The sequence below is a fragment of the Schistocerca nitens genome, chromosome 8 (genome assembly GCF_023898315.1).
Source record: "Schistocerca nitens isolate TAMUIC-IGC-003100 chromosome 8, iqSchNite1.1, whole genome shotgun sequence".
NCBI lineage: Eukaryota > Metazoa > Arthropoda > Insecta > Orthoptera > Acrididae > Schistocerca > Schistocerca nitens.
The window spans coordinates 436,547,137-436,560,502 of NC_064621.1; the positions used below are offsets into that span (position 1 = coordinate 436,547,137).

The 13,366-nt window shown below is 41.8% G+C and overlaps 1 protein-coding gene across 3 annotated transcripts in view; it reads left to right on the top strand.

Moving 5' to 3' along the window:
* The window catches only part of LOC126199329 (poly(A) RNA polymerase gld-2 homolog A-like), a 162,759-nt gene that overhangs the window by 49,006 nt on the left and 100,387 nt on the right, over nt 1-13,366 (top strand). For 2 of the 3 annotated variants that reach the window (XM_049936173.1, XM_049936176.1), the window contains exon 6: nt 12,279-12,447. In XM_049936173.1, coding sequence (XP_049792130.1) covers nt 12,279-12,447 — 169 coding nt within the window. The remainder of the gene's footprint in view (nt 1-12,278; nt 12,448-13,366) is intronic. The other variant, XM_049936174.1, reaches the window with a different exon arrangement.

Consider the following 13,366-nt stretch of genomic DNA (forward strand, 5'->3'; position numbering starts at 1 on the left):
TTTTACCGCTTTCAACACTACCGCCGCTATAAAATCCACCATTTCTAGTTCACAAACAGTTCCTTTCACCTTTTAAACAACCATTTCGGCTAATTCTAATAACTTTCGCTTTATTTCCATTTCCGTTTTTCCCACATCACTGATAATTTTTATCCGCTTCCCACAGGTTTTAACGTCATTATTTCCTCGTCAGACAATTGTTAGCCTCATTTTCATAATCTGCCACCACAAAACCACTCCTTTTAATATATTACACGCAGTTTTTTCGAAATTTTCCCGAATTTCTCCGTCCTTTAACGTGTTTTGGCGGCAACACAACCACCTAACCTTTGTGCACATCGCTGTCTAACAACCCAAGTCCAACATAGCCCAGCTGTAACCAACACCTTCTCACCTTTTTTCACACCAGATCTCCAGTTACTTTCCAGTCCACCTTTATCCTTCCCCATATATTTTTATTTTCATTTTCATTTCAGCCTCATGTTACACTTTCCACCTTCTAATACCATGTCACCCACACAACACCCCCACAATGACCCCATTAAGTTTTATTTACATTCCCTCCGCAAACATCCCTTCGCCCTAGCCAGATTACGCTCCCATATTCTATTTTCTCAGGCTTGTCTGACATTTGGCATTACCCCCAAAGGCCTCACACTTAAAGTTCCCATCTCTGGCTGCAACCCTTCTTTCCATCAGTCCCTATACCAGTTCCAAACAGAACAATCCATTGCCCTCACCCAACTAATCCTTCACCTACACATCAACTCAGCCAATGAACACACCCGTCAACTCCTATCCTTAACAAAAGTACTTAATCTTTCCTTTCCCACATCCACACCGGCTGTTCAGAGCATCCTCCTACAGGCCAACCGTAAATTAGAACAGCATGCCACCCTCCACCTCAAAAAACTATCCAATCTCCTGGTTTCCCACCTCCAGAAAGGCAACTCACTCACCCTTCACAACCTTTCCAGCAAACCTCAACCTCCTCTCATTGCACACCAACCCAGTCTCTCCCATCTACTCAATCTCGCACTTCCAGCTCCACTCCCTCCAAAACCTCAAAATTCCAATCAACACAACCTGGAACCACAACACCCCAATTCAGTAGTTAACCTTTCCTCCAAACCTCTCTCCCAATCCGAAACCTCTGTCCTATCCAAAGGCCTCACCTTCAGCCCCACTCAGAGATTCAACCAAGCAGCCCTCGTCAAAGATTTACTGTCCTACACCCGTACTCTCTGCTGGAAATATCACTTTGCCACAAAGAAAAATGATCCTAATTACTCCTAATGATCCAACTCCCCAGAACACCATCGAAATTGAACCCTGCCTGGAACAGTTCCGTCCTCCGTCGCAGCGGGACCCACCTCCTCTTCCTCAAAATCACCCTCTCCAAACCTTCCAGGAATTTCTGACTTCCAGCCTTGCATCTCAGTCCTTCTTAAAAAACCTTAATCCTACTCCCAACATCACCACTGCTGAAGCCCAGGCTATCCGTGATCTGAAGGCTGACCGATCCATCGTCATTCTTCCGGCGGACCAGGGTTCTACGACCGTGGTACTTGATCGTCGGGAGTATGTGGCTGAGGGACTGCGTCAGCTTTCAGACAACACCACATACAAAGTTTGCCAAGGTAACCCCATTCCCAATGTCCAGGCGGAGCTTCAAGGAATCCTCAGAACCTTAGTCCCCCTGCAAAACCTTTCACCTGACTCCATCAACCTCCTGACCCCACCGACACCCCGCACCCCTACCTTCTACCTTCTTCCTAAAATCCACAAACCCAATCATCCCGGCCACCCCATTGTAGCTGGTTACCAAGCCCCCACAGAACGTATCTCTGCTTACGTAGATCAACACCTTCAACCCATTACATGCAGTCTCCCATCCTTCATCAAAGACACCAACCACTTTCTCGAACGCCTGGAATCCTTACCCAATCTGTTACCCCCGGAAACCATCCTTGTAACCATTGATGCCACTTCCTTATACACAAATATTCCGCACGTCCAGGGCCTCGCTGCGATGGAGCACTTCCTTTCACGCCGATCACCTGCCACCCTACCTAAAACCTCTTTCCTCATCACCTTAGCCAGCTTCATCTTGACCCACAACTTCTTCACTTTTGAAGGCCAGACATACCAACAATTAAAGGGAACAGCCATGGGTACCAGGATGGCCCCCTCGTACGCCAACCTATTCATGGGTCGCTTAGAGGAAGCCTTCTTGGTTACCCAGGCCTGCCAACCCAAAGTTTGGTACAGATTTATTGATGACATCTTCATGATCTGGACTCACAGTGAAGAAGAACTTCAGAATTTCCTCTCCAACCTCAATTCCTTTGGTTCCATCAGATTCACCTGGTCCTACTCCAAATCCCATGCCACTTTCCTTGACGTTGACCTCCACCTGTCCAGTGGCCAGCTTCACAAGTCCGTCCACATCAAACCGACCAACAAGCAACAGTACCTGCATTATGACAGCTGCCACCCATTCCACATCAAACGGTCCCTTCCCTACAGCCTAGGTCTTCGTGGCAAACGAATCTGCTCCAGTCCGGAATCCCTGAGCCATTACACCAACAACCTGACAACAGCTTTCGCATTTCGCAACTACCCTCCCGACCTGGTACAGAAGCAAATAACCAGAGCCACTTCCTCATCCCCTCGAACCCAGAATCCCCCACAGAAGAACCACAAAAGTGCCCCACTTGTGACAGGATACTTTCCGGGACTGGACCAGACTCTGAACGTGGCTCTCCAGCAGGGATACGACTTCCTCAAATCCTGCCCTGAAATGAGATCCATCCTTCATGAAATCCTCCCCACTCCACCAAGAGTGTCTTTCCGTCGTCCACCTAACCTTCGTAACCTGTTAGTTCATCCCTATGAAATCCCCAAACCACCTTCCCTACCCTCTGGCTCCTATCCTTGTAACGGCCCCCGGTGTAAAACCTGTCCCATGCACCCTCCCAGCACCACCTACTCCAGTCCTGTAACCCGGAAGGTGTACACGATCAAAGGCAGAGCCACATGTGAAAGCACCCACGTGATTTACCAACTGACCTGCCTACACTGTGATGCATTCTATGTGAGAATGACCAGCAAAAAACTGTCCATTCGCATGAATGGACACAGGCAGACAGTGTTTGTTGGTAATGAGGATCACCCTGTGGCTAAACATGCCTTGGTGCACGGCCAGCACATCTTGGCACAGTGTTACACCGTCCGGGTTATCTGGATACTTCCCACCAACACCAACCTATCCCAACTCCGGAGATGGGAACTTGCTCTTCAATATATCCTCTCTTCCCGTTACCCACCAGGCCTCAATCTCCGCTAATTTCAAGTTGCCGCCACTCATACCTCACCTGTCATTCAACATCATCTTTGCCTCTTCACTTCCGCCTCGACTGACATCTCTGCCCAAACCCTTTGTCTTTAAATATGTCTGCTTGTGTCTGTATATGTGTGGATGGATATGTGTGTGTGTGCGAGTGTATACCTGTCCTTTTTTTCCCCCTAAGGTAAGACTTTCCGCTCCCGGGATTGGAATGACTCCTTACCCTCTCCCTTAAAACCCACATCCTTTCGTCTTTCCCTCTCCTTCCCCTCTTTCCTGATGAGGCAACAGTTTGTTGCGAAAGCTTGAATTTTGTGTGTGTGTTTGTGTTTGTTTGTGTGTCTATCGACCTGCCAGCGCTTTCGTTCGGTAAGTCACATCATCTTTGTTTTTACACAAATATATAATTTTTTATTTTAACATCATTAGCTTGGCAGTGACACAGACCTGCCAGTCATGTGTCTACAGAAACTGATTTACATATAGATATTAACTGTTTCCGCAGTAGAGATCGATAAAGAATAAGTACATTGTGAAAGATAAGTCACTGTGTAAAACTTATAAGAAGCATTTTGTTGGGAGACTACTGCTTGTTAATGCCTCCTATTTCTGTATAGAACTGTACTTTTGGATAGATGTGAAATAATGGAAATTGATGTACTGAGGGTATCCAGAAACTAGATTTCTCACGCACCAACTGCTCATTGAGAAAGGTAAGTGCACATTTGCAAGGGATGCAGGAGGTGGCTATCTCGAGAGAAGTTTTGCATTTATGATGGCACATGGATTTGTTGTTGTAGTGACTGGAAATGGTGGATGTGGCTCTTTTTGGTGCCAGCTGTGAAATAAAACCATTGATAAAGTAACAAGTAACTGTGCATCAGTTGATATTTGTTGTTAGATTAATGTAGTTTATTGGTTGGATGTGCTGACCAAGTAAATATTATATTGTTAGTGCAGCCAGATTTCCAAAGTTTTTAAAGTGTCCACACATCACATTTTCTACAGGCATTACTGTGAGAGGTGTTAGCTATCCATCCAGTACTGCTGTTCTTGATCTCACTGATTTCTGTCTTTTCTTCTGCTTCGAGCAAGTCTTGTTTGGACAAAATTTTTGGTTGCAAGAAGTTGCAGTGGCTGAAACACAGTGGTTATAATGTCAGGTGACAGATTTCAACGCAACTGGAATACCAAACATGCTGCCTTGCTATGACAAAAATAAAAAAAATCTCATTGCTTGATGTATGTTTCCTGATAAATGTTTTCTTTCCTTTTACAGCTATAGGGAAATTTTTGTTGGGGGTAACCCATGTAATCGTATGGCTTTTGCATATGTATGTAAGTAAAATCATTAATAAAATGTTAAAAAACTATTGAACATCTTGGGTAGATATGTTGTACACGATTCTGATTTGATATTTTTGAAGGCCACACAAAATAGATATTGGTTTTGAGAACAGAATATGTTGTTAATATTTGTATTTAAAATTATTTCCAGCTCAAACAATATTATACTGTTATTCTGAAATTGGAGTGCAGTCACATACAGGAAAAACAATGTTATAGCCATTTTTATGGGATTCTGTTAATAGTTCCTTTCCAAACAAAAGGAAAAAAGTTACTTCAATGTGTACCATTTATACTAGAGATGCATTATCGAATCCATTGCATTCTGGGTTACACAGTTCACACGTATAATCTATCCAGTCTTCCAAATTCCTATCTGAACATATGATAGAAATTGCCACTACTGTCATTATTATTATTATTATTATTATTATTATTATTATTACAGGGGGTTCTTTCTTGAAGTAATTCTTAAAAACACCTTTAAGTTGTACTACAAAGCTTTTTATAGAACGAAAATAATCTGTAGTTGATAATATAATGTAAACGGATAGATCAGGAATCTACTCACCAAGCGGCAGCAGGGGATCACACACATAAAAGGATTTAATTTTTACAAGCTTTCGGAACCAGTGACTCCTTTTTCTGGCAGAAGAGTTAAAGGGGAAGGAAGAGGGTTTAAGGGAAAGGACTGGAGAGGTTTAGGGAAAGGGGTGCAGTTCAGAAAAGTCACCCAGAACCACAGGTTATGGGAGACTTACCGGACGGGATAAGAAGGAAAGACTGATTGTTGGGGACTGCACTGGAGGAGATTTGAAATCCTGAGAGTTTAAAGGTGGAAGATAGGATAATATGCAAGACAGACATTACTACTAAAACATCATGCATGAGTTAATAATAGTGAAAAGGTAACTGCATTGTACGTAACAGAGGTGGGACAGGAGATGGCGAAAAATAGATAAGTTAGAAAATTAAAGATATCCAAAATGAAAATGGAGTAAAGAAAGAGGAGGAGTTACTTGGAATAAGTGCTGAGACAGAAGGAATTAATGTAAATTAAGGCCAGGCGGGTGGTGAGAACCAAGGACATGTTGTAATGCTAGTTCCCACCTGCAGAGTTCTGAGAAACTGGTGTCTGGGGGAATAATCCAGATGGTACGTGTGGTGAAACAGGCTCTGAGGTCATGACTGTCATGTTGTAGAGCAAGCTCTGCAACAGGATATTTTGTGTTGCCTGTATACACCCTCTGCTTACGCCCATTCATCCTGACTGATAACTGGTTGGTAATCATGCCAATGTAAAAGGCCGAACAGTGTTTATATAACAGCTGGTATATGATGTGTCCTTTCATAAGTGGCTCTCTCTTTGATAGTATGTGTTTTGCCAGTTACAAGGCTGGAATGGGTGGTGGTAGGAGGGTGCGTAGGGCAAGTCTTACAGTGAGGATGGTCACAGGGGCAGGAGCCGTAGGGTAGGGAGCTGGGTGCAGGAGGAGCATAGGGTCTGACAAGGATATTGTGAAGATTGGGAGGGTGATGAAAAGCTATTCTAGGTCTGGTGGGCAAAATCTCAGACAGAAAAGATCTCATTTTAGGGCATGATTTTGGAAGCCATGGCCTTGTTAAAGTAGCTGATTCATACATTCAAAGCGACGATAATACTGGGTGACAAGCGGTATGCTCTGAAGTTGTGTTTTAGAGGGATCAATAGTACCAGGATTTGATGTGATGGCCTGGAAAATCTGCTTTTTTACTAGGCTGTTGGGATAATTATATCCATGAAGGCTGAAGTGAGAGTGGTGTTGTATAGCTGTAAGGAGTTTGCAGCTGATCAGATACGTTTGCCTCAAATGCCAAGGCTGTATGGCAGGGAACGTTTGACATGGAAAGGATGACATCTGTCAAAATGTAAGTACTGTTGTTTGTTAATAGGTTTGATGGGGACGGAAGTGTGTAGATGGTCTTCGGTGAGGATGAGATCAACATAAAGGAAAGCGGTATGGGATTTGGAATAGGATCATGTGAAGTCTAATTGGGAGAAGGTATTTAGAGATTCCAGGAATTTTAACAGGTCAGCTTCACTATGAGTGTGTACAGCAAAGGTGTCATCAGTGTATCTAAACCAAACCAAGGGCTGAAGGCTTACCCAGAAAAGGCCCCTCCAAGTGACCCATGGAAAGGTTGGCATGGGAAGGAGTCATCCTGGTTCCCATGGCTGTACCCCTGATCAGTTTGTATGTCTGCCCCTCAGAGGTGAAATAAATGTGGAAGTATAAAGTTAATTAAGGGGAGCAAGAAGGATGTAATAGGCTTGTAACCAGATGGGCATTGACTGAGGAAATGTTCAGCAGCAGACTGATCATGTATGTGGGGAGTTTTGGTATAGAGAGAACTGGCATCGATGGTGACAAGCAAGCTGTCTGATAGGAGTGGGATGGGCACGGATTTCAGACGCTCTAGAAAATTGTTGGTATCTTTAATAGGAGGATTGCAGATGCTGATCAACTAAGGCAGATATATGTTCAGTGGGGGCTTTAAAACCAGCAACTACAGGACAGCCAGGGTGATTGGGTTTATGGATCTTACGAAAAAGGTAAAAGGTGGGGTGCGTGGTTTGGGTGGAGGAAGTAGTTCTGTGAACTGAGGTGTAATGCCTCGTGAAGGGCTGAGGTTTTTGAGGGACTGCAGGTCAGATTGAATCACAGGAATGGGATCTTGATGGCAGATGCTCTAAGTAGAGTGTCAGACAGCTGGCATAGACGTTCACTAACATACTCCTGTTGGTCAAGTACCACAGGGTAGCTCCTTTGTCTGCTGGGAGGATAATGGAGTCATCAGTTCTTAGGGAATGTAGAGCCTGCAGTTCTGCAGAGGACAGGATAGGGTCATGTTCTAGGGACCTGGGGAAAGGTTGTGAAGCAATGCTGGATGTGAGGCATTCTTGGAAGGCTTGGATGGTATGATTTTGAGCCAGTGGTGATGGATCAAGATGGGATCGTGGTTGGAACTGTTCAAGGCAGGATTCATTGTTAGGTTTGCTGTTGGAAAGATTTTGGGATTGGGTTGCAAAGTGATATTTCCAGTTGACATTGGTGGGAGGGGGGGGGGGTGCTTTGGATGAGAGGTTGAGAACACTGTACTGTTGTGACTGGTTCTTGTGATTGAGTTGTTATAGGTCTGGGAGGCAGTGGTGAAGGCTGTGGGATGTTAAGGAGGAAGGCCAAGCATCGTTTGTAGGAGAGGTGTGGTGGTTGATGGTGTGGCTGTTTGGGGAGCTGCAGTGGGGCAGGAAGGGAAACACCGCTGTTGAGGTAGTGTAGAAAAGGAAGGATAGCTTTTTGAGGTGAAGTCTGGCATGTTGTCGCAGCCTGAAGTTGGCGTGGCGGGTGATGTCATCCAAGGAAACATGAGGGGCATATAACTGGAGGATTTTGTAGGAGGAGAGAAGTCTAGTTGAGTGGAAACTGGCAGATGAGATGTATAGTTCACAGATTAGTTGGGTAAGTCCCAGAGATTGCTTTATTTGAAACTTAAAAAGAGACAGAGACTTTCAATGTTAGGCATTTGTCAGTAACTCCAAGGGACAAGCAGGTTTCAAGAAACAGAATGTTGGACCTCAATTTCAGTAGTGCAAAAGCATGTTTTAAAAAAGAATTGATGTAATATGTGATGGGATTCATTGTGGCAAGAAAGGATGGTTTTTAGTGTTAGAAATGGTAGGTGTGGCAAAAACGAGAGGCAGAGGATGGAAAAAGATAGAAAAATGGAAGAAAGGCAGGGAAAAATTTGGAAAAAATAAGAAATATGGTCTTTAAATATGTCTGCTTGTGTCTGTATATGTGTGGATGGATATGTGTGTGTGTGTGTGTGTGTGTGTGTGTGTGTGTGTGTGTGTGTGTGTGTGTGTGCGCGAGTGTATACCTGTCCTTTTTTCCCCCTAAGGTAAGTCCTTCCGCTCCCTTAAAACCCACATCCTTTCGTCTTTCCCTCTCCTTCCCTCTTTCCTGATGAGGCAACAGTTTGTTGCGAAAGCTTGAATTTTGTGTGTATGTTTGTGTGTCTGTCGACCTGCCAGCACTTTCATTTGGTAGGTCACATCATCTTTGTTTTTAGATATATTTTTCCTACAACAAAGATGATGTGACTTACCAAATGAAAGTGCTGGCAGGTCGACAGACACACAAACGAACACAAACATACACACAAAATTCAAGCTTTCGCAACAAACTGTTGCCTCATCAGGAAAGAGGGAAGGAGAGGGAAAGACGAAAGGGTATGGGTTTTAAGGGTGAAGGTAAGGAGTCATTCCAATCCCGGGAGCGGAAAGACTTACCTTAGGGGGAAAAAAGGACGGGTATACACTCGCACACACACACATATCCATCCACACATATACAGACACAAGCAGACAGGAGACGAAATTTTAAAAATTGGCCTGATGGAAAGAGAAAGTCACAGGAGATAATATAAACTACTTTGCTTGACAAATAAAGTAATGTTGCAGATGGAAATTAAAGTTGATCAGAGTGGTTTGGCAAAAAACAAATGCAGAAAAAAGTGAAACAATTGTGTAACAGGGTAAGTGGAGGGTAGGAAAGAAAATAGCTGTTGAATTTGAAAATAAATCGGCAAGAGACTATCGGCAGAATGCTCTGCAGTGGAGTGAACTGTTGGCAAATTCGTAAATAATAGTGAAATTATTATACACAGTTTCACAAGTAACAATGGGCCAGTCTATGTGCACAAAAACTGGTACTAGATGTAGGGACAAGATGTTGATAAAGCTGGATGGGAAAGATAAATGATCAGAATACTAGCACAAAATTTAGAAAACAGACGATAGTTTAAACAAGACAAACGACAACAAAGACTGGCAAGAGGGTTACATAAGAAGGAATGATGTCCATGTGGGCTAATATAACAATGAAAATAATAAGTTGTTAATAATATAATATAAATGGATATATCTAAAAACACAGATGATGTGACTTACCGAACGAAAGTGCTGGCAGGTCGATAGACACACAAACATACACACGAAATTCAAGCTTTCGCAACAAACTGTTGCCTCATCCCTCTTTCCTGATAAGGCAACAGTTTGTTGCGAAAGCTTGAATTTCGTGTGTATGTTTGTGTTTGTTTGTGTGTCTATCGACCTGCCAGCACTTTCGTTCGGTAAGTCACATCATCTGTGTTTTTAGATATATTTTTCCCACATGGAATGTTTCCCTCTATTATATTCAATATAAATGGATAGATACAGAAACTACTCACCAAGTGGCAGCAGGGAGCACACAAAAAAGGATTTAACTTTTACAAGCTTTCTGCACCAGTGGCTCCTTTGTACTGCAGAAGAGCTGAAGGGGAAGGAAGACGGGTGAAGGTTTAGGGAAAGAGGTACAGTTCAGAAAAGTCTCACAGAACCCCAGGTCGAACCCTAGGTCAGGGGAGACTTACCAGACAGGATGAGAAGGAAAGACTGATGACATTTGTGTGTGTAACCACAACAAAATTGGTAAAATCTTTATTGTTCTACAACTGGTTTGAACAATATGACTGCCTGACAGACTTCAGAGTCTCTTGTGACACGTGATGAAGTGACATGTTTACGGCAGAATACCTATATTAATTAAAACATCATTTTATTGTTTCTATTTTGATACCACATCGACCAAGAATACTAAAATGCACTGTTTTTTAAATTCATTCAAATTTAAAATTTACAATGAAAGATAAGAAATAATGTTCTGTTGTTAATTGCTCATGTCCTACAACTAGACAAAGGTATTCTGAGTGCTTGCAATGGCTTTGTTGACCAGGAAGCTGTCACCTGATCCCAATGTACACATACCTCTCTTTTGAATGTTGGACTTCATAAGGTTCCCTTTCTGTGCAGCGACCATGGAATATAAAATTATAAAGGGTGTTGTAACCAGTTGCGGAAACATAATTTATATATTTTGTTGCAAAATGATTTCGACTAATATCAGTCATCATCGGTGCATTTTTCTAACTGATACATGCCGTAAGTAGAAGTACTGTCCTTGGCAGATTTCTATGTGATAGAAATCTGCGTGGACTGATAAATGAATATTTAAACAACTTTTTATAACTGTCCTGAATGTATTTTCACACACAAACTTTATGTAATACATTCACAAGGTTAATTATACTTGGTATGCATACAGTTTTCACACATGCATCTAGTCTCTTTTAGATCTCAACACAGACAGACAGACAGACAGAGACACAGACAGACAGAAATCTACTAATTAATTAGTGCAGTGTTCATTAATGATTACCTGTGGCCTTGTTATCTCCTATCATTGTCACAGGTGTTATCCCACGAGGTGGCTCACCATTCTTTGGTGAGTTTGTACTAGACTGCTATGGCTCCCAGCCACTGTATGTCTATCCTCCTGCTATTCTTTTTTCCCCTCCCTTAGTACATTAATAAAGCTATACCTATTTCTGTTGAACCAGTCTTTTTATCTTTTTTTCAAGGTTGGGTTTCTGTGCCCCAACTCTTAGTTTATGTGTAATACGCTCATTGAAAATTTGAATTTGAGATGTCTTCTGGTATAATGTCTTGTGCACTTTCTCACTGATTATTTGTGATTTTGGTCGTCAGCTTGTAAACTTTTTGAGGGACGAAATACATCTCACTGTTGACCATTGATTGTAGTGGCATACATGCAATTATCCAAAGTATTATTGTGTTATCACTAACAGGGAGAACTGACTCGGGTATCCCTTCATGTTGTGGAATAGATGCTGACTTCCATGAATTGAACTTATTTGTTGGTCTGCAGATATCTGAATAATACAGTGCAATCATTGGGAGCCTGTGGTATGTGTTGAGGATGACTGCCTCACTGATGACAGCTACACAACTCGTTAAGAGTCCCCTACTGCTGCCTTGGTCTGGAATTGCTTGCTTAATATTCGTTTTATGGCAACAACTACCCATGCTTGAATGTCTGCTTAAAATTTATTTTTGAAGAAATATTTTAAGTATGCGAGAGAATTGCTGGCCAGTACTTATAAGAAATGTCAGTACTGCCAGTGCACACAGAAAAGTACATACACTTTCTTAGGTTTTGGATGTGATAGTTCCTTCCTTGGGTAAAAGAGAGGAATATATAAGGCGGAGATCACTCAGATCCCAGGATCACTTGTTGTGAGGGTTTCATTACCATCCACATGTCTGTATTTCAATTTTGTCCATACTCTGTCATTTATTTTTTAGTGTTTATCCCTCGTATTCGAGCTGTTTATTGCTTGTAGCCCATTACTAGTTCTCTGTGCTTTTAATTTCACTTGTAATTTGGTTACTTACATCCTAGCTTATCTTGATTCAAAGTAAACTTTTTTCCTCTCTTATCTCTCATTTCTTGTAAGGCAGAAAAAAAATTGACTCTAGCTATGTTATAGTGTTTTAGAACAATTCTTCACGAATTTTTGCATTAATGGACTAAATAAGAAACTTTTAGTAATTAGATGAATGCAAATTTCTTGTCTCTCAGATAAAGATCTTATTTTCATAATTAGTTTGGAGACTAAATCATTTCTTGAATTTCAGAAGGAATTTCCACGCTATGGCCTGTTTCTTGTGGGATCTACCATGAGTGGATTTGGAAGTGATAAAAGTGATGTTGATATGTGTCTTATTGTGAGGCACACTGAAATTGATCAGCGCAATGAAGCAGTCCGTCATCTTGAACAGATGCTCCACTACTTGAGGTGCTGTGGTAAGTTATTAAAAATATATGCAGTCAGTGATCAGCAAATATGAAATGAAAATAATTTGATATGATTCTTGGAAGATGATGTCTTTTGCTTCAGTGTAGGTTGCATCATTAACTGTCTGTATCCAACAATCTGGAATTGAAGTAGGAGATCTTTGCTTTTATGGAGCAAATTGAGAATTATGAAACTGTGTATGCATAGAATTTACAGCACAAGCAGCTGTAGAATTTACAGCACAAGCAGCTGTAGAATTTACAGCACAAGCAGCAAGTGGCGAACAAAATAACTCTTACATTGAGATTCCAAACAAGTCCCCCCTGTCACTGCGGCTTGAAACTAAATTATCTCTTACATTTGCACTTTCCACATTCTAAACTGCATTTTGAATGTTGTCTTGAATACTTTCTGAGGAATATGTACATAACCATCCCCACTTCTATGGAAAGGCATCACTCCCATTCTGGTCTGCCTCACATGCTCCATTCTGTTCCACCTCGCACGCTCTACTCTGCTCTGATTTCTCTCACGTGCTCCACTCTGCCTCGCACGCATATAGCCACAAACACTCTCTGTCACATTCTCTCCCTTTCTCTTAACATGTTTGTGTTTCACTCATCGTTGGAAAATAGTAATTCGAATAATAATACAAAAATATATATTGTAACTCATCAAACTGGATTTTTACTAGTAATCCCACCTTCAAAAGAGTTGTAGTCCAGAAAAAAAAATATTTAATGGAACTGTATGCCACATTGTTACTTTGTTATGATGGTTAACATTTTACAGTTGTTTTATTGAGTGTGTAGCACTGTGTGTACACTGTTCATTATTATTATACATTTGTGCCCTTAAGACAGAGATTGAATTTGAAGGATTATTCAATTTCCCCTTTTTTATGTTTTCTTCTTCTTCTTTTTCTCT